Source organism: Heptranchias perlo, chromosome 19 (assembly GCF_035084215.1).
Source record: "Heptranchias perlo isolate sHepPer1 chromosome 19, sHepPer1.hap1, whole genome shotgun sequence".
In the NCBI taxonomy this organism is placed as follows: Eukaryota; Metazoa; Chordata; class Chondrichthyes; order Hexanchiformes; family Hexanchidae; genus Heptranchias; species Heptranchias perlo.
Genome location: NC_090343.1, coordinates 4,975,422 through 4,995,379, shown reverse-complemented (window position 1 = coordinate 4,995,379; position 19,958 = coordinate 4,975,422). Strand labels below are relative to the sequence as shown.

Sequence of the window (19,958 nt, the reverse complement as noted above, 5' to 3'; positions counted from 1 at the left end):
GTGGCAGGGCAGGTTGAGAAAGCGGTTAAAAAAGCATACGGGATCCTGGGCTTTATAAATAGAGGCATAGAGTACAAAAGTAAGGAAGTGAACCTTTATAAAACACTGGTTCGGCCACATATGGAATATTGTGTCCAGTTCTGGGCACTGCACTTTAGGAAAGATGTGAAGGCTTTAGAGAGGGTGCAGAAGAGATTTACTAGAATGATTCCAGGGGTGAGGGACTTTAGTTACGTGTACAGACTGGAGAAGCTGGGGTTGTTCTCCTTGGAACAGAGACGGTTGCGAGGAGATTTGATAGAGGTATTCAAAATCATGCAGGGTCTAGACAGAGTAGATTGAGAGAAACTGTTCCCATTGGCAGAAGGGTCAAGAACCAGAGGACAGATTTAAGGTGTTTGGCAAAAGAACCAAAGGTGACATGAGGAAAAACATTTTTACACAGCGAGTGGTTAGGATCTGGAATGCACTGCCCGAGGGGCTGGTGGAGGCAGATTCAATCATGGCTTTCAAAAGGGAACTGGATAAGTACTTGAAAGGAAAAAATTTGCAGGGCTATGGGGATAGGGCGGGGGAGTGGGACTAGCTGGATTGCTCTTGCATAGAGCCGGCATGGATTTGATAGGTTGAATGGCCTCCTTCTGTGACTACACTTCAAAAGTACTTCATTGGCTGAAAAGCACATTGGGACGTCCCAAGGTCGTGAAAGGGGCTATATAAATGCAAATCTTTCTTTTCCTTCTTAATCTGGAAATGATATGTTAAGCATTACGTCCCCCACTTTGCGTGCTGCATGGCCCTTTAGTGCACCTGAGTGAGAACTGAGCAACTATTAGCAGCATTTTTGCTTAATGGTGTTTCTGCACCATCTGTTGTCTAGTCCAGATCAGAGATTTACCTGGCACATGTTGTCATTCAGGAACTTTGTCCTGGGGACTTACAATCTGTGTTAAAGATTAGTGTTCTTGCAAACATGGGTAAAGTAATTTTATCAGTATATGGCCAATAGGCTTTGGCCATTGACTTATTATTAGTGTCTGTATTCTTTAAACCATAAAAACAGTTCTGTAGTTATAAGGATCCCCAAATATTAAATAAAATGGAATTTTAACCCTTTCCTATCTGATTCATTCCTAATTTTTCCTATAAACCACTCTGAACTCCATTGCCCCATATCACAAAATGAAGCACTGTAAACCCCATTCCCACTTGTTCCAGTATACAGCACTATAAAACCCACATTCCCACTTGTTCCAGTATACAGCACTATAAAACCCCCATTCCCACTTGTTCCAGTATACAGCACTATAAAACCCCCATTCCCACTTGTTCCAGTATACAGCACTATAAACCTCCATTCCCACTTGTTCCATTATAAAGCACTCTAAACACCACACCCCCCCCCAATTTGTTCCACTATAAAGTACTCTAAACCCCATTCCCACTTATTCCACTATAAAGTACTCCAAACCCCCATTCCCACTTGTTCCATTATAAAGCACTCTGAACTCCCATCGCCCCATTCTAGTATAAAGCTCTCTGTACTCCCATTGCCCTGTTCCAGTATAAAGCTCCCTAAAATCCCATTGTCCTGTCGCATTATAAAGCTTTCTGGACCTCCTGCTACCCCAGTTCCAGTATAAAGCCACTCTGTACCCTAATTGTCTGAACTAGTGGATAGAAAATTACTTAACTGCAGCACCTGAACCTCACTGTAAGATTATGGGATTTAGGGAAACACTAATTTAATACACACGTATTTTAATTTATTGATTTATTTACTTTCCATATCATCCACCTATCTGTCTATCTATCTATCTATATATCTAATCTAACTAAATGGTATGTCTGCCCACACTTCCTTCACTTCAGGTATCATGCTTTATCGGTGTGCTTAAATTTCATATTCCTAACATAACATCAAATCTCACCTCTGTAACTGTGAGAAGTGATGAAAATGGGGAACCAAGGGGCTAATGAGAGTGAGGAAATTAAAATAATTAATATTAGTAGAGGAAAATTACTGGAGAAACTAATGGGACTAAAAGCTGATAAATCCCCTGGACCTGATGGCCCACATCCGAGGGTTCTAAAAGAGGTGCCTGCAGAGATAGTGGATGCATTGGTTATGATCTTCCAAAATTCCTTTGATTCCTGAACGGTCCCAGCATATTGGAAGTTAGCAAATGTAACCCCGCTATTCAAGAAAGGAGAAAGAGAGAAAAGAGTGAACTACAGGGCAGTTAGCCTGATACCAGTCGTCGGGAAAATGCTGGAATCCATTATTAAGAAAGTGGTAACAGGACACTTAGAAAATCATTACATGATTAGGCAGAGTCAACATGGTTTATGAAAGGGAAATTGTATTTGACAAATCTATTAGAGTTTTTTGAGGATGTAATTAGCAGGGTAGATAAAGTGATGGTAGTGTATTTAGATTTTGAAAAAGCTTTCAATAAGGTGCCACATAAAAGGTGGTTAAACAAGATAAGGGTTCATGGGATTGGGGGTAACATATTAGCCTGGATAGAGGATTGGTTAACCGTCAGAAAACAGAGAGTAGGGATAAACGGGTCATTTTCAGGTTGGCAGGCTGTAACTAGTGGAGTGCCACAAGGATCAGTGCTTGGGCCTCAGCTATTTACAATCTATATTAATGACCTAGATGAAGGGACTGAGTGTAATGTATCCCTTTGCTGATGATACAAAGCCAGGTGGGAATGTAAGCTGTGAGGAGGACACAAAAAATCTGCAAAGGGATATAGACAGTGAGTGGGCAAGAAGGTGGCAGATGGAGTATAATGAGGGGAAATGTGAGGTTATTTACTTTGGTAGGAATAATAGAAAAACAGATTATTTTTTAAATGGTGGGAAACTATTAAATGTTGGTGTTCAGAGAGACTTGGGTGTCCTCGTACAAGAAACGCAAAATGTTAGCATGCAGGTAAAGCAAGCAATTAGGAAGGCAAATAGCAAGTTGACCATTATTGCAAGGGGGTTGGAGTACAAGAGTAAGGAAATCTTACTACAATTGTACAGGGCTTTGGTGAGACTACACTTGGAGTACTGTGTACAGTTTTGGTCTCCTTGTCTAAGGAAGGATATATTTGCCTTGGAGGCGGTGCAATGAAGGTTCACTAGATTGATTCGTGGGCTGAGAGGGTTGTCCTATGAAGAGAGATTGAGTAGAATGGGCCTATACCCTCGGGAGTTTAGAAGAATGAGAGGTGATCTCATCGAAACATGTAAGATTCTGAGGGGGCTTGACAGGGTAGATGTTGACAGGTTGTTTCCCCTGGTTGAAGAGTCTAGAACTAAGAGGCATAGTCTCAGGATAAGGGGTCGGCCATTTAACACTGAGATGAGGAGGATTTTCTTCACGCAGAGGGTTGTGAATCTTTGGAATTCTCTACCCCTGAGGGCTGTGGATGCTGAATCATTGAGTATATTCAAGGCTGAGATAAATAGATTTTTGGACTCTAGGGGAATCAAGGGGGGATCGGACGGGAAAGTGGAGTTGAGGTCGAAGATCAGCCATGATTTTATTGAATGACGGAGCAGGCTCAAGAGGCTGTATGGCCTACTCCTGCTCCTATTTCTTATGTTTTTATAAAATCTACCAATAAAAAAGCATATACTGAGCCAATCAATCACTCTAGAATGTTTTCAAAGTCCTTTTGGTCAAAACAAATCAGAAGCTTGCACACAGGAGCATACACATACACGCATTTTATATATATTTATCTATAGATAAAATATATTTTGGAGGCAGAGGGTTCCAGATTTCCGCTCCCCTTTGTGTGAAGAAGTGCTTCCTGACATCACTCCTGAACGGCTCAGCTCTAATTTTAAGGTTATGCCCCCTTTTTCTGGACTACCCCACCAAAGGAAATAGTTTCTCCCTATCTACCTTATCAATTCGTTTAATCATCTTAATCACCTCAATTAGATCACCCCTTAATCTTCTGTGCTCAAGGAAATACAAGCCTAGTTTATGCAACCTGTCCTCATAATTTAACCTTATTAGCCCAAGTATCATTTTGGGCTGGGTAGACTGGGGAGGGAAGAATACAAAAATAATTTTAAATAGTTGAAAAATTTATTTTGGGTAAACGAAGCAGTCGAATTGTGCACAGCAAGATCCCACATGCAGCAATGAGATGAATGACCAGTTAATCTGTTTTGGTGGTGTTAGTTGTGGGACGAATTCTCCCAGTTCTCTTCCAAAAGTGCCGTGGGATCTTTTACATCTACGAGGCAGGGAGGCCTTCAGTTCAACATCTCACCTCTGACAATACGGCACTCCCTCAGTACTGCACTGAAGTGTCAGCCTGGATTATAGGGCTGAAAATCCTCAGCTCCAGTCCGCCAGCAGAAGTGTGGAGGCCGATGACCTCCATTGTCTGGGGTCAGGATGGAGGTCGCACCATTTGAATGCCAAAAATGGTGCTTGTATCAGTATGGGTTCATCTTTGGCACCCACCAAAGGTAGAGGTTGGGGTAACAGTGGTGCTATTCATGCCACCGCTGGCCAGCAAGATCTTTTAAAGGGGAGGCTTCAGCCAAGGAAATCCCCTCCCTTTAATCAGACCCTCTCTGAATTCAGGGGCCCATGATTTGGGATGGATGGAGGTTCCACCCACCCCAAGCCCCTCCATGAATTGGAAGTCTAAGCAGAGATCTGGTGCATCCCAGAAATCCCACCTCTGTTAGACCTCCTTGCACCACAGAACTGCTGTGGGGGATGATGCATTTCAGCCCCTATGTTAAAGAATGAAAGACTTGCATTTATATAGCGCCTTTCACAACCTCGGGACGTCCCAAAACACTATACAGCCAATGAAGTATAGTCACCGTTGTAATGTAGGAAACACGGCAGCCAATTTGCGCACAGCAAGATCCCACAAACAGCAATGAGATAAATGACCAGATCATCTGTTTTAGTATTGTTGGTCAAGAGATAAATATTGGCCAGGACACAGGGAGAACACCCCTTCTCTTCTTTGAATAGTACCACAGGATCTTCTACATCCACCTGAGAGGACAGATGGGGTCACAGTTTAACATCCCATCTTCTGACAGTGCAGCACTCCCTCAGTACTCCACTGAATTGTTAGTCTGGATTAAGTACTCAAGTCTCTGGAGTGGGACTATGAACCCACAACTTTCTGATTTAGTGGCAAGAGTGCTACTATCTGAGCCACAGCTGACATATGGCTAGGTCCTGGACTAGGATTTGACACCAGAACCTTCCAATGTAGAGCCCACTAAGCTGACACTGCCTCTGGCTCTGTATTGCCTGCCGCAAGTGGCATGTTGGAGCCCGGAGATGGGGAGTAGATGCTGCAGCACTGAAGGCTGGGGAGTTCTCGAACTCCCTTTTGTGATCTAGATCTGAATGAACACCAGCCCAACGGGCTGGCACTGAAATGGTTAACCTGCCAATCAATCTCTGCTTTATGTACAAAACCATCAGCTCAACAAGCTCCCATACAATCAACAGGGCTGGGGCTTTCTCAATCGTATCAGTTAGTTCAGTTTGATTGACTAATAATCAGCAGTAAAGCGGCCAGTTTGCTTTTATATTCTGGCAAAGTCAGCCAATCATGAAAGCTTTATCTCAGGTGCTGGAGGTGTGAAGGAATCTGATGGCTAGTTCAGGAGTTTCAAGTTGCAACACCTCAAGGAACAGATTTAGTTTCCAGAATCAGTCCATTTGACACCATTTGGTGGGGTTTATCGGGACCTGCTGGATGATCTTTTGTATAAATTGGCCACAGTTTGCCATTACAGTGAGAACTGGTTTCTTTGCTGTCCAATAGAAATTGCTGACTAGCCACAGGTGTGACTACAGGTGACATCGTTTTAGCCACATGCACTAATTTTAATAGAAAACACCTTACATACACTTAAACAGTACAGCTAAATATGTGTATATTTACTTTATGTGTGTATACATGTTAAACCACTTCACATGTATATTTACTTAACAAGCATCTACCACCATTCGGTAACCGCGCGATAACGAGTATTATGATCACATGTCCAACCACTGTGTCTATTGTTCTATTTATTTACTGATCAGAAATGCAATTAGCCACATCTGGATTCCCAATTAGCCACATGTGGGCAGTGACGCTGACCTAACTGCAGGGGGTGGTAGAGTTTGGGACCATCATTGCACAATCGAGATCAGTCACTCTGCGCCAAATATTCATGAACATAATGGGACAGCAACCTTAAAGCCGCTGGTACAAAACAGGCATTGAATCGACTCACAGATGGCTTGGATCCTGGCTGTTCCGACTGTCACATTGCGTTGGTTGGAGCCCTCACCCTGGGCTTTGGTTTTGAGTCACTGTATGGAAAGGGTAGAAGGGGCATTAGTGATTGTGGTGGCCCCGCAGTCCCATCCCTGCCCTGCAAAGCTTTTTAAGAGTAATTCCACTGCTCCTGCTCACTGCACTCAAACCTGTTTCAAATCGTGCTCAATGGGTTAGTTAGATTTATACCTACTGGACCTGAGTTTCCGTTTAACATCTGACAATTCTGACAAAAGGTCTTAACCTGAAACGTTAACTCTGTTTCTTTCTCCACAGACGCTGCCTCACTAGCTGAGCTTCTCCAGCACTCTCTGTTTTTATACCTGAGTTTCCGCTGGACTGCACTGGCTTTTTCAGCGCAATCCGGCCGAATCAGCACAGAATGTGGCGGAATTTCAATTTACACCGGGCGAAATTTACACCCAGCATAATTCGAGTTTTTGCTATGTTTTGCGCTGGCTCAAAAATCATCGCGCTGAAGCCAGCCCTGCCCACAAAACTGGCCGCGGCCCCCCAATCAAAATAACGAGGATGGTGAGTTTCTGCCGATTGCACCGCCTGCGGCCATTCAAGGAGGGTCTTAAAGTTACACTTGTTTTCTAAGGCACACAGGCACTAGTAGGCACATTTTAAACATTTTTAAATATTAAAAAATATTTAATTTACTATGAAACTGACTAGTGTACAACAATTAAACTAGTAAATGCTTCAGTATAGTTTTTTAAAGTCATTTTCAGTGATTTAAAATCAGTTTACTCACAGGTGGAGGACTGGACACCCTGATTAAAAATGCTTATTGTTTGTGATAAACCCATTTTCAGCTGTATTAATAAAACTTCACAATGTTACCACTCGTAAATACATCTTAAATACACCAATTTATTGCAAAAAAATAGAATAAACGATTACACTCTGTTAAGCTGCCGGATTGTGCTGATTCATGGAAGATTTTATGTTTGTGACTCTGTTAGTTCATTTTAGCAGAAACTCGGACTAAAACTCCCCCAACCCAATTTGTGCCCATTGCAGATTGCACCCAAAGTGGAAATTCAGGGCCACCGTATATAACTTGCATTTATATAGTGCCTTTAAAGTAATTATAAGGTTTACATACAGTATATAAAGGTTATATATACAGCATATAAGATGTATGTATAAAGTATATATGGTGTGTATATAGTACATAACGTTTATGTACTGTATATAAAGGTTATGTACACAGTATATGAAGTATATATATATTGTATACGGTTTATATATGTAAATGCTATATAAGCGCTGTATATGTGTATATTGTATATAAGGTTTATGTACAGTATATAAAGGTTATGTATACAGTGTGAGGTGCATATACAGTGTATGGGGTTTATATATATGTGTGTAATCATTATATAAGGTGTATATATTACATAAGGTTTATGTGTACAGTGTATAAAGGTTATATATACAGTATGAGGTATATCTAGTTTACAAGGTTTATATATATGTAAATACTATATGAAGTGTGTATATAGTATACAAGGTTTATGTGTACAGTATATAAATGTTATACACTATTTACGTTTTATATATATCGTGTATAAAGGTTTTACATAAGGCCTATATGTGGTGTATAATGTGTGTATATATATATATAATATATGGTGCACAAGAGCGTTAATATCCCGCTCTTGCTACCTCTCAGAAATGTCTCAAAGCCATTCAAGATTGGGTGATTTCTTGGCCTTTCCTGGACGGTTGTTACGGAGGCAAATGTATATTTTCTGAAAAATGTAATGAAAACATCCAGTGAAAGGTTTGCCCCGAAGAAACGGTGTAAAACAGAGCGTCAGTTTACTGCTTGGTTAGTCTATCGATCTCAGCTCCTGCAGTTTGACTTTGTCTCGCTGCGAGGCCAGGCTGATGCTGATGAAACAACTCGGATCTGGTTACATGCGCCTGGCCGGACTCAGTCCATCCACAGCCTGTTACCTGGCTCCAGGCTCTGGCTCCCGGGCTCTTCCTATCTCCCAGCCCCAGGCTGCAGCTCCCGGTTCCCATCTCCCAGTCTCCCAGACTCCCAATTCCACTCGGGCAACAATTAAAAGTAAATCTCTGCAGCGGCAGCTTTCCATCCCAGGTAGGTTCTAACATTCAAACCGCTTCTCCTTGTTTGTCCGTTCTCACCGAGCGATTCCCAGGGAATCTTCATCCCTTCGCCGCCGGTCACATTTGGCAGGAAGCCTTGAAGGTGAAGGTCACCGTCTGTCTGCGGCCGTCCTTGAATCCCGGGACACGGCGTGACTGCCCCCTTTCCCGTGCCTCCCATTGCAGGAGGATCCCCATTACAGGGGGTGGGGGGGCAGTGTTTAAGAGGCCCGCGATGTCCATGTATCAGCTCCTGATGTGCGATAGTCCTGGAAAGACTGCCGCTGTACCTGTCCGGCCGGCGAGTTCTGATATCTTGGTTTAGGAGATCGGTGTCTCTCAGGTCGCGGGAGGTTTGCTTTATTTGCAGAGGGCGAGGGGGGAGGTACTTTATTTGCAGGGGGTGATTTTACTTGCAGGGAGTGATTTTCTTTGCAGGGGGTGATTTTATTTGCAGGCAGTGATTTACTTGCAGGGGGTGATTTATATGCAGGGAGTGATTTTCTTTGCAGGGGGTGATTTTACTTGCAGGGAGTGATTTTCTTTGCAGGGGGTGATTTTATTTGCAGGCAGTGATTTACTTGCAGGGGGTGATTTTATTTGCAGGGGGTGATTTTATTTGCAGGGAGTGATTTACTTGCAGGGGGTGATTTTATTTGCAGGGGGTGATTTTATTTGCAGGGAGTGATTTTCTTTGCAGGGGGTGATTTTATTTGCAGGCAGTGATTTGCTTGCAGGGGGTGATTTATTTGCAGGGAGTGATTTTCTTTGCAGGGGGTGATTTTATTTGCAGGCAGTGATTTATTTGCAGGGAGTGATTTTCTTTGCAGGCAGTGATTTACTTGCAGGGAGTGATTTTCTTTGCAGGGGGTGATTTTACTTGCAGGGAGTGATTTTCTTTGCAGGGGGTGATTTTATTTGCAGGCAGTGATTTTCTTTGCAGGGGGTGATTTTATTTGCAGGCAGTGATTTACTTGCAGGGGGTGATTTATTTGCAGGGAGTGATTTTCTTTGCAGGGGGTGATTTTACTTGCAGGGAGTGATTTTCTTTGCAGGGGGTGATTTTATTTGCAGGCAGTGATTTACTTGCAGGGGGTGATTTATATGCAGGGAGTGATTTTCTTTGCAGGGAGTGATTTTACTTGCAGGGAGTGATTTTTTTTGCAGGGGGTGATTTTATTTGCAGGCAGTGATTTACTTGCAGGGGGTGATTTTATTTGCAGGGGGTGATTTTATTTGCAGGGGGTGATTTTATTTGCAGGGAGTGATTTTCTTTGCAGGGGGTGATTTTATTTGCAGGCAGTGATTTACTTGCAGGGGGTGATTTTATTTGCAGGCAGTGATTTGCTTGCAGGGGGTGATTTATTTGCAGGGAGTGATTTTCTTTGCAGGGGGTGATTTTATTTGCAGGCAGTGATTTTCTTTGCAGGGGGTGATTTTATTTGCAGGCAGTGATTTATTTGCAGGGAGTGATTTTCTTTGCAGGCAGTGATTTACTTGCAGGGGGTGATTTATTTGCAGGGGGTGATTTTATTTGCAGGCAGTGATTTTACTTGCAGGGGGTGATTTATTTGCAGGGAGTGATTTTCTTTGCAGGGGGTGATTTTATTTGCAGGCAGTGATTTTACTTGCAGGGGGTGATTTTATTTGCAGGGAGTGCATTTTATTTGCAGGGAGTGATTTATTTTCAGGGAGTGATTTTATTTGCAGGGGGTGATTTATTTGCAAGGAGTGATTTTATTTGCAGGGAGTGATTTATTTGCAGGGAGTGATTTTATTTGCAGGGGGTGCTTTATTGGCAGGGGGTGATTTATTTGCAGGGGGAGAGAGTTGCGTGCCAGTAATCCCAGTGTGCACCCTTGTGACTGTGGATAAGGGACTGAACGGCACGTCAGACAGAATCAGCCCAAACTCACACTGAACCGTGGGAAGCTCACGGGGCGGGGGGGGGGGGTGAGCAGAGCCCACAGCCTGAATAAATCATGAATGCATGGCACGCAAACTCCAGCCAGGGGAGGGAGCGGGGTGGTCGGGGGGATGCAGAGAACGTGAGTTGTTCACAATGATCTGGAGGGACTTTACAGCAATTACCCGATACACAGCAGGTTGGCGAGGCGGGGAGTGGCTGCGATTCTCACTCTAAAGCCCCCTATTGGCAGGTGGCTGGGAATCCGGAATCGTGTGTTCGATGCCTGTAGTGGTTCCTGTGTGGAGAGTGGAAAGAGTTAAAGGATAATCGAGGCGAGGGGGGAGAGGTATCCTTGGAGCAGGAGTCAGCAGATTAGCTTCTAAATGTGACTTGCATCAACCCTTTCATCTCGGGCAAACAGCGCCTGGATTAGGATAGACGCACGGTTGTTATCTGCGAGTTACAGAGTCTGACATCTTGCAGTAGCCTGTGTCAGCGTGTGACAGATTAAGGACGTTTGCTGACTTTGTGCAATAACAACATTTGGAGGCAAGTTACCGTCGGGAGCGAAGTTGCTGTAAATAATTGTGCCGGGTGTGGAATTCCTGCAAATTCGGGGCAGTGGTTCGATGGCTGAAAATGTAGCAGTTTCCGAGGGACGCCTTTAACCGGCAGTGACTGCACCAGGGGCCGGCTCCAGATCCTGGGAATGTTGGATGCAGATGTCACCACCCTGCTAACAGACAAATGGCCTGAATCCAGCCGAGCCCCGGCTCGCTGCTGGTGACAGGCGCCATTGTAGAGGTTCTGTCCTGTTTCTCTCTCTCTCTCGCCTCCCCGATTCACCGGCTCGTCGGCTGCGCCTCTAAACTGGAACCTTTTAATGTGGGACTGCTCGAATCTGGCAAGATTAAAAATAATCCAGGTACCAGGCTGCCACACCGAACTCACTAACGCGTCTCTGCTGAAAATGCAATTGATGAAATAATCGAAGGCGAGAAACTTTGGATATTTTTTTTATGTTCAGTTTGAGTGAGAAGGGTGGGAATGCAGCGGGTGGGAGAAGGAGAGTCCAATATGATCAGGTTATGATGTGAGAGAGGGACATCACTTTGTACTGGTCCAAGGAACCTTGTTATTGGCACTTTGTCCTCTATCCAATGATTAACTTCACCTCGTTCCTCTTTCGTGCACCGTTTAACTTAAAAAGCACCGAGGGGGAAAAAAAGGGGAGAGGATTTAACCCCCGTCCTTATCCTTCCGCTCCCCTTGTTTTTGGGAACCCAGGACACAGTCTGTAGGAGAGCAAGCAGCGAATGGAAAGAGCGACTCCATACAAAACGCACCAGAGGGAGTTTGGGGGGGGGGTGGGGGTGGGGGGTTTGGGGTTTTACTGTTGTAAAATGAAAACCTTTTGAGGGACTGGGATGGTGAGACTGGTCCCCAAGAGCAGAGTCCTCCCGGGGGGTGAGTGACTCCCTCCGGGGTTTGGGGAGGAGGAGGAGGGGAGTGACTCCTTACTGAATATTCCAAAGAGGGGATCACTCCAACACCGAGAAACTGGAGCAATCCCAACATTTGAGGAGACGGTGCGCCCTGTGCTGGAGTTTGAGGGGAGATAGGGCCGGCTGAAGAGTCTTGTTGTCCTTCAGTGCATTTTAATTTAAAAAAAGGAAGGTTTTTCTGGATGTATCGAGGTGTTCCCCGGCAACGACACATCATGTTTCATTTGTAACGGGTTGTCAGATCTCTCCATGTTGACGGGTGTTGGCGTTGCCTCTCTCTAAATTGGTTAAACTGTGCAGCTGTCCCTCCAAGGGTTAACTGCAGACCGAATATTGGAGAGTTATTACACCTCCCAAATCCATCAAACCCCCCCCCCCCCCTTCCAGTCCCCCCACTGGAGGTCTTTCGGGTTGCTTTGCACCCTTGGACGGTTGGGTGATCTGTAAAGTGTTTCTGCACCTGATGTGGCTCCATGTTTAACTCAGAAAGTCCTGTTTCTCTCCCTGTCTCCGGTTTGCAGGGTCATTGCAGTTGAGGGTCGCTGGGATGAACAGGGCAATCGACTTCCAATGGCGTCTGCGGAATGCTATCATCCCCTGGAACTGAGGAACATCGAAGCCGGCGACAGAAGCCATGGCTCCCGGGCTCAGTTGACAGTCAACGGCGGCGCCGCCGCTCCCTGGAGCCGGGTGATCTCAGCACCAAGGAAAGCTCCCATCTCCAACGGCCAAGCCCTCTCCCGCGATCAGGAGCAAGAGACCACCTTCAGTTCCCGGCTTCACCCACTGAACCCCAACCCTTGCAGCCCACCGGCCGGCAACGGCGGGGGGCACGCGTCCCCGGGCAGGGCAGGGGCTGTGCCCACCCATGGCACCCAGGAGAGACCCCAGGAGACGTCTCCTCGGTCCGAGGATGATCCGGAATCGGAGGGGAGCGGCCAGTCGGTTGACTATGGGTTCATCGTGGCGCTGGTGTTTCTGGTGGCCGGCATCAGCCTGGTGGTTATCGCTTACGCCATCCCGAGGGACTCCAAGGTGGATCCAGACACGGTGACAGCCCGGGAGATGGAGCAGCTGGAGTTGCATTACGCCCTGTTGGGCTCCCATTTGGACAAGTGCATCATCGCCGGCCTGGGGCTCCTGACCCTGGGAGGGATGCTGCTCTCCTTGCTCCTCATGGTCTCTATCTGCAAGGGCGAGCTGTACGGGAGAAGGAACTTCATGGTCACTGGCAGATCTAGAAAGACCTATGGGTCCATAAACCTGAGAATGAGACCAACGGACGGCGAGGGTCTTCAGTCGCTGGTGGAGTCTGAGGTCGTCCAGGTCTCCGAGAATCTCAGCCAGACCGGCTCCTGAAGAAGCACAGCCGCCCCCTATCTCTCTCTCCAAATCTGTGCTTAATCCCCTTAATTCCCGTTTCTGTGAGAGCTTTCCAAGACGTCCTTTATTCCGAGAGTATTTAAACGCAAGCATTTATTTGCAATTTTTTGTGATAAAATGCAACGTAACACACTCCGCACCGACCCAGGGAACCGAGTTTCAAACCTCGGCTCTACAATCCGTGCATTCGTCACACCATGAAAATCCGCTCCCAGTCTAACGGATACAGCCCGTGAGCAGGGGGAGATTGACGTTAAATGAATGTCAATGGTTGGAATATTTTAAAAAGGGGGTCACATCTCCCTAGCCCTGTACATAGGAGTAATCCTGCAACACAGCCTCAAACACTGAACGGGTGTGGTGACTAAAAATCCAACATCACTACAAAATACAGCATGTCCTGGATCCCATATGGACTGGATACTAGACCGATTGGATCCCAGACAGATTTCATCCCACAGCAATAACATCCCACACAAACTGGATCCCATACAAACTGGACCCATAGCAATGACATCACCAACAGACTGGATCCCATACAGACTAGATCCACAGCAATGACATCCCACACAGACTGGATCCCATACAGACTAGATCCACAGCAATGACATCCCACACAGACTGGATCCCATACAGACTAGATCCACAGCAATGACATCCCACACAGACAGCATTTTCCACTGACTGAATCCCACACAAACTTTATCCCACATGGACTGCATCCCATACAGGCAGAATCTAACACCAAACAAAGAGGATCCTACACCAACAGCTCCCTTCACAGACTGGATCCCATAAAGAATGGATCCCACACATGACCCAACACTGACTATATCTTATACTAACAACATCCCACACAGACAGGATTCCACACCAATATCCCAAGCCAACAGGGTCTAAAACCAACTGGTTCCCAAACAGACTGGACACCACATACACTGAGTCTTACACGCACAGGGCATCAGTAAAATGCCATTGACAGTCCAAATGAGAGTGTTGTAGAATGATTATGTTATAATATAACACAACCCCCTTATTTGATACAAGTATTTAAATGCTGAATAGTTGACATTTTATAGTCAAGGGGTTATGCAGATTGTTTATTTTTTACGTGTACTGGGACAACAGCTTAAAGTATTAGAAATAATCTTTACACTATTTTTAAGACCAGCCTTTCAGACAACACAATGTGTGTGAATGCAAACTCTAGTGTTGCAACGGAGGTGAATGTCTCTGGGGATTCTCCCACTGATCCACCATAACTTTGGCAGAAGAGTCGCGGAAACCCGGTAAAATGGCATAAACTCTGTTTACACTGTTTTTCTAGGGTTCCTGTGGTCCCTCTGCTGAAGTCACAGTGAACGAGTGGGAGAACCTCCATAGAAATTCACCCCCACTGAGTCATACAGACCAGAAGGTCCCAGGTTCAATTCCCAGTCTCTGTGTTGAGTTCACTGATCTCATTTAGGGTGGGAAAGGTTCACAAAAGCACAAGGTAAGCTTTAAAAAATAATTCTCGGGATGTGGGCATCGCTGGCAAGGTTAGCATGTATTGCCCATCCCTAGCTGCCCTTGAGAAGTTGGTGATGAGCCTTCTTCTTGAACCGCTGCAGTCCGTGTGGTGAATGTGCTCCCACAGTGCTGTTAGGTCGGGAGTTCCAGGATTCTGACACAGTGACAATGAAGGAACAATAGGAAGGGCATTTGGTGCATTCTAGCTTATTTGCCTGTAAAAAAAACTCTACAGTCCAGTATCCAACATTTCCGGAGTTTTTGCCTTCCCGACCCATTCCATGGTACTGAAGAAGAAGCTTGTGTGAAGTAAAATTTCTTGTCATAAATTTGCCTTTCAGTAGCTGCCCACCTCGTCCCACCATTATGGTTTGTGCTTGATTTGCCTTTTCTGTACCATTTACAAGGTCATCTCTCAGTTACCTCATAGCTTAGACCTCTGCCATAAGGATCAGGCTTTTGGCTCTTCTCTATAACATGTCTGGCTCTTAAATGTCTCCTTTGCGTTTCATTGACATGCTGCAATTGGTCTGATTGCTCTTGGGATAGAGAAGGGAAAATTAGCCAAAGTTTCTGCTCCTTATCACTGTCCAGTGACCCCCCACCAGCTGAAAAGTGCATGTATGTGGACAGTTCGTGATCACACTCTGATGTCAAGCCAACATTCACTGTCCAGGCCTCACATAATGAATTGCCAATTGGACGAGACACAGGCTCTTAGGGCCCATTGAACTGTACCCAGAATAGAATCAGCACCTTCAAGAGAGATGGGGGAAGAAACTGGAAAAATAAAAAAGAGTTTGGTTAAAACTTGTCATACTGTTACTTCACAGAGATAGTTGGCAGTCTTTGCAACATTTGTACATTGTCTTGTTCCTATTAGTTAAAACGTACAACTTCACAGAAGGTAGTAACACTTCAAAGGGCAACGTTATACAGATTTTATTTTTTAATGAATTCATAAACCCTCGGATTCAGAAAGTTTAATTATATATTATCTCTAAAGTATGCAATTAACCTGAGGCTATCTTCCTGTCGTAAAATCTTCAGTATATACTGTATAACATATAGACACTATACCAAAATGTACCATTATATTCTGCTGTCTATTATATATCATAGGGCTTCGAAACAGACTGTTAGCAGCTAGGAGACGGAGGTTTTTTTTTACTTTTTTAATGGTGCAATATTTCTGATGTGTAAATATCTTGTCAAGTATACATTGTCTGCAGGGCAGTGTAAAGTGTTCCCTTCTAGTAAGTGGCTGTGTGCTTTGACAAAACACTGCAAGTCCCAAGCTGCAGGTTTCGTTATAATGCTTGAGAACTTGATGGGATGTTTTCAAGTTTATTCATAAATTTGGTGACTTTTCTCTGCATAATCACTTTTTATCACTTTTTAATCAAACCTACATTGTATAAAGTATCCATTGTTCTGCCGTGCCTACAAAAATCATGAGATAATAAAGAAATAAATGGAAGACTCTTGTGGCACAATTTTTTCATTTGCTTCTAATTTTTTTGGTGAATTCTCTACGATCAAGGTATGGGATGTTAACACTGGGAGATAGAGTACTTTCCTGTTTCTGGCACCAGCATTAAGGTATCAGCCATGGCTCAGTGGGTAGCATCCTCTCCTTTGGGTCAGAAAAGGTCGTGGATTCAAGTCCCACTGCCAGAGACTATGAGCATAAAATCTAAGCCGACAGTGCAGTACCGAGGGAGCGCTGCAGTGTCGGCGGTGCCGTCTTTTGAATGAGACGTTAATCCAAGGGCTCTTTTGCCCTATCACGTAGGCGTAAAAGATTCCATGGCACTATTTGGCGAAGAGCAGGGGTGCTCCATCCGGTGTCCTGGCCAATATTTATCCCTCAATCAACATCACTAAAACAGTTTACCTGGTCATTATCACCTTGCTGTTTGTGGGATCTTGCTGTGCACAAATTGGATGCTGTATTGCCCACATTACAACAGTGACTATACTTCAAAAGTACTTCATTGGCTGTAAAGTACTTTGGGATGTCCTGAGGTCATGAAAGGCACTATATAAATGCAAATTCTTTCTGTTAGAGGAGAGTATTTGAAGCCTTCATCTGCCCTGAGAAATTATTCATGCACCGTCTGGTATGTTGAGTTACTTGATCAAATACTGTAGCCCTGCAAAACCATCAGTGCGAGGGGGAGTCAGTGCCGATGCTTGTATTCTGACTCTGCATGTGCTGCCGTGTCCCTGTATGTGGCAGTAGGTTTATCCAACTTCATGGGACCAAGAAATTGTTTCTTATCAGGACCTGATTTTCCTGGGGTTTCTTATTTCTCTTAACGTTTTGCTTGGTTTTTCAGCCCTTTGGGCTCCACATAGCAGCGGATTAATTCAGAGGCTGGAGAAAGGCAGCCATCAGAGAATGGAAGGCAACACAATGAACAGCTCAGCAGGAAAATGAAGGAGACATCTAAGGTCTGAAGTTGTTAAACTCAATGCTCAGACGAAGGGGGCTGCAGAGTGCCCGGGAGGAAGGTGAATTACTGTTCCTGAAGTTTGTGTTGAGCTTGTTGGGAACAGCGTAGCAGGAAAAAGATGGAAAGGCCAAAGTGGAAATAGAAGGAGATGGGTTGAAGTGGCAAGCCATTGGGAAATTAGGATCATAGAGACAAAACAAAAATGTCCGAAGCAGTCATAGAAAGGTAGGAACAGGAGGAGGCCATTCAGCCCCTTAAGCCTGTGCCACCATTCAATTAGATCATGGCTGATCTGTATCTTAACTCCATCTACCCGCCTTGGTTTTGTGACCTTTAATACCCTTACCTAACAAAAATCTATCAATCTCAATTTTGACATTTTCAAATGAACCCCAGCCTCAACAGCTTTTTGGGGGAGAGAGATCCAGATTTCCACTCCCCTTTGTGTGAAGAAGTGCTTCCTGACATCACCCCTGAACAGCCTGGATCTAATTTTAAGGTTATGCCCCCTTGTTCTGGACTCTCCCACCATAGAGTCATAGAGTCATAGAAGTTTACAACATGGAAACAGGCCCTTCGGCCCAACATGTCCATGTCGCCCAGTTTATACCACTAAGCTAGTCCCAATTGCCTGCACTTGGCCCATATCCCTCTATACCCATCTTACCCATGTAACTGTCCAAATGCTTTTTAAAAGACAAAATTGTACCCGCCTCTACTACTGCCTCTGGCAGCTCGTTCCAGACACTCACCACCCTTTGAGTGAAAAAATTGCCCCTCTGGACCGGTTTGTATCTCTCCCCTCTCACCTTAAATCTATGTCCCCTCGTTATAGACTCCCCTACCTTTGGGGAAAGATTTTGACTATCTACCTTATCTATGCCCCTCATTATTTTATAGACTTCTATAAGATCACCCCTTAACCTCCTACTCTCCAGGGAAAAAAGTCCCAGTCTATCTAACCTCTCCCTATAAGTCAAACCATCAAGTCCCGGTAGCATCCTAGTAAATCTTTTCTGCACTCTTTCTAGTTTAATAATATCCTTTCTATAATAGGGTGACCAGAACTGTGCACAGTATTCCAAGTGTGGCCTTACTAATGTCTTGTACAACTTCAACAAGACATCCCAACTCCTGTATTCAATGTTCTGACCAATGAAACCAAGCATGCCGAATGCCTTCTTCACCACCCTATCCACCTGTGACTCCACTTTCAAGGAGCTATGAACCTGTACTCTGAGATCTCTTTGTTCTATAACTCTCCCCAACGCCCTACCATTAACGGAGTAGGTCCTGGCCCGATTCGATCTACCAAAATGCATCACCTCACATTTATCTAAATTAAACTCCATCTGCCATTCATCGGCCCACTGGCCCAATTTATCAAGATCCCGTTGCAATCCTAGATAACCTTCTTCACTGTCCACAATGCCACCAATCTTGGTGTCATCTGCAAACTTACTAACCATGCCTCCTAAATTCTCATCCAAATCATTAATATAAATAACAAATAACAGCGGACCCAGCACCGATCCCTAAGGCACACCGCTGGTCACAGGCGTCCAGTTTGAAAAACAACCCTCTACAACCACCCTCTGTCTTCTGTCGTCAAGCCAATTTTGTATCCAATTGGCTACCTCACCTTGGATCCCGTGAGATTTAACCTTATGTAACAACCTACCATGCGGTACCTTGTCAAAGGCTTTGCTAAAGTCCATGTAGACCACGTCTACTGCACAGCCCTCATCTATCTTCTTGGTTACCCCTTCAAAAAACTCAATCAAATTCGTGAGACATGATTTTCCTCTCACAAAACCATGCTGACTGTTCCTAATCAGTCCCTGCCTCTCCAAATGCCTGTAGATCCTGTCTCTCAGAATACCCTCTAACAACTTACCCACTACAGATGTCAGGCTCACCGGTCTGTAGTTCCCAGGCTTTTCCCTGCCGCCCTTCTTAAACAAAGGCACAACATTTGCTACCCTCCAATCTTCAGGCACCTCACCTGTAGCTGTCGATGATTCAAATATCTCTGCTAGGGGACCCGCAATTTCCTCCCTAACCTCCCATAACGTCCTGGGATACATTTCATCAGGTCCCGGAGATTTATCTACCTTGATGCGCATTAAGACTTCCAGCACCTCCCTCTCTGTAATATGTACACTCCTCAAGATATCACTATTTATTTCCCCAAGTTCCCTAACATCCATGCCTTTCTCAACCATAAATACCGATGCGAAATATTCATTCAGGATCTCACCCATCTCTTGTGGTTCCGCACATAGATGACCTTGTTGATCCTTAAGAGGCCCTACTCTCTCCCTAGTTACTCTTTTGCCCTTTATGTATTTGTAGAAGCTCTTTGGATTCTCCTTTGCCTTATCTGCCAAAGCAATCTCATGTCCCCTTTTTGCCCTCCTGATTTCTCTCTTAACTCTACTCCGGCAATCTCTATACTCTTCAAGGGATCCACTTGATCCCAGCTGTCTATGCATGTCATATGCCTCCTTCTTTTTGACTAGGGCCTCAATCTCCCGAGTCATCCAAGGTTCCCTACTTCTACCAGCCTTGCCCTTCACTTTATAAGGAATGTGCTTACCCTGAACCCTGGTTGACACACTTTTGAAAGCCTCCCACTTACCAGACGTCCCTTTGCCTGCCAACAGACTCTCCCAATCAACTTCTGAAAGTTCCTGTCTAATACCATCAAAATTGGCCTTTCCCCAATTTAGAATTTTAA

The 19,958-nt window shown here is 44.8% G+C and overlaps 1 protein-coding gene across 1 annotated transcript; it reads left to right on the top strand.

The window, feature by feature from the left end:
• Positions 1-10,912: 10,912 nt before the first annotated feature.
• Positions 10,913-16,245, top strand: tmem74b (transmembrane protein 74B). Its single transcript, XM_068000208.1, has 2 exons — positions 10,913-11,284; positions 12,386-16,245. Exon 2 carries the CDS (start codon positions 12,435-12,437, stop codon positions 13,221-13,223), a length of 789 nt encoding a protein of 262 aa, XP_067856309.1. The 5' UTR covers positions 10,913-11,284; positions 12,386-12,434; the 3' UTR covers positions 13,224-16,245.
• The last annotated feature ends 3,713 nt before the right edge of the window (positions 16,246-19,958 follow it).

Excerpts from the sequence above, each read along its gene's own strand:
- tmem74b (XM_068000208.1), top strand. The coding sequence starts at position 12,435 with ATGGCGTCTGCGGAATGCTATCATCCCCTGGAACTGAGGAACATCGAA.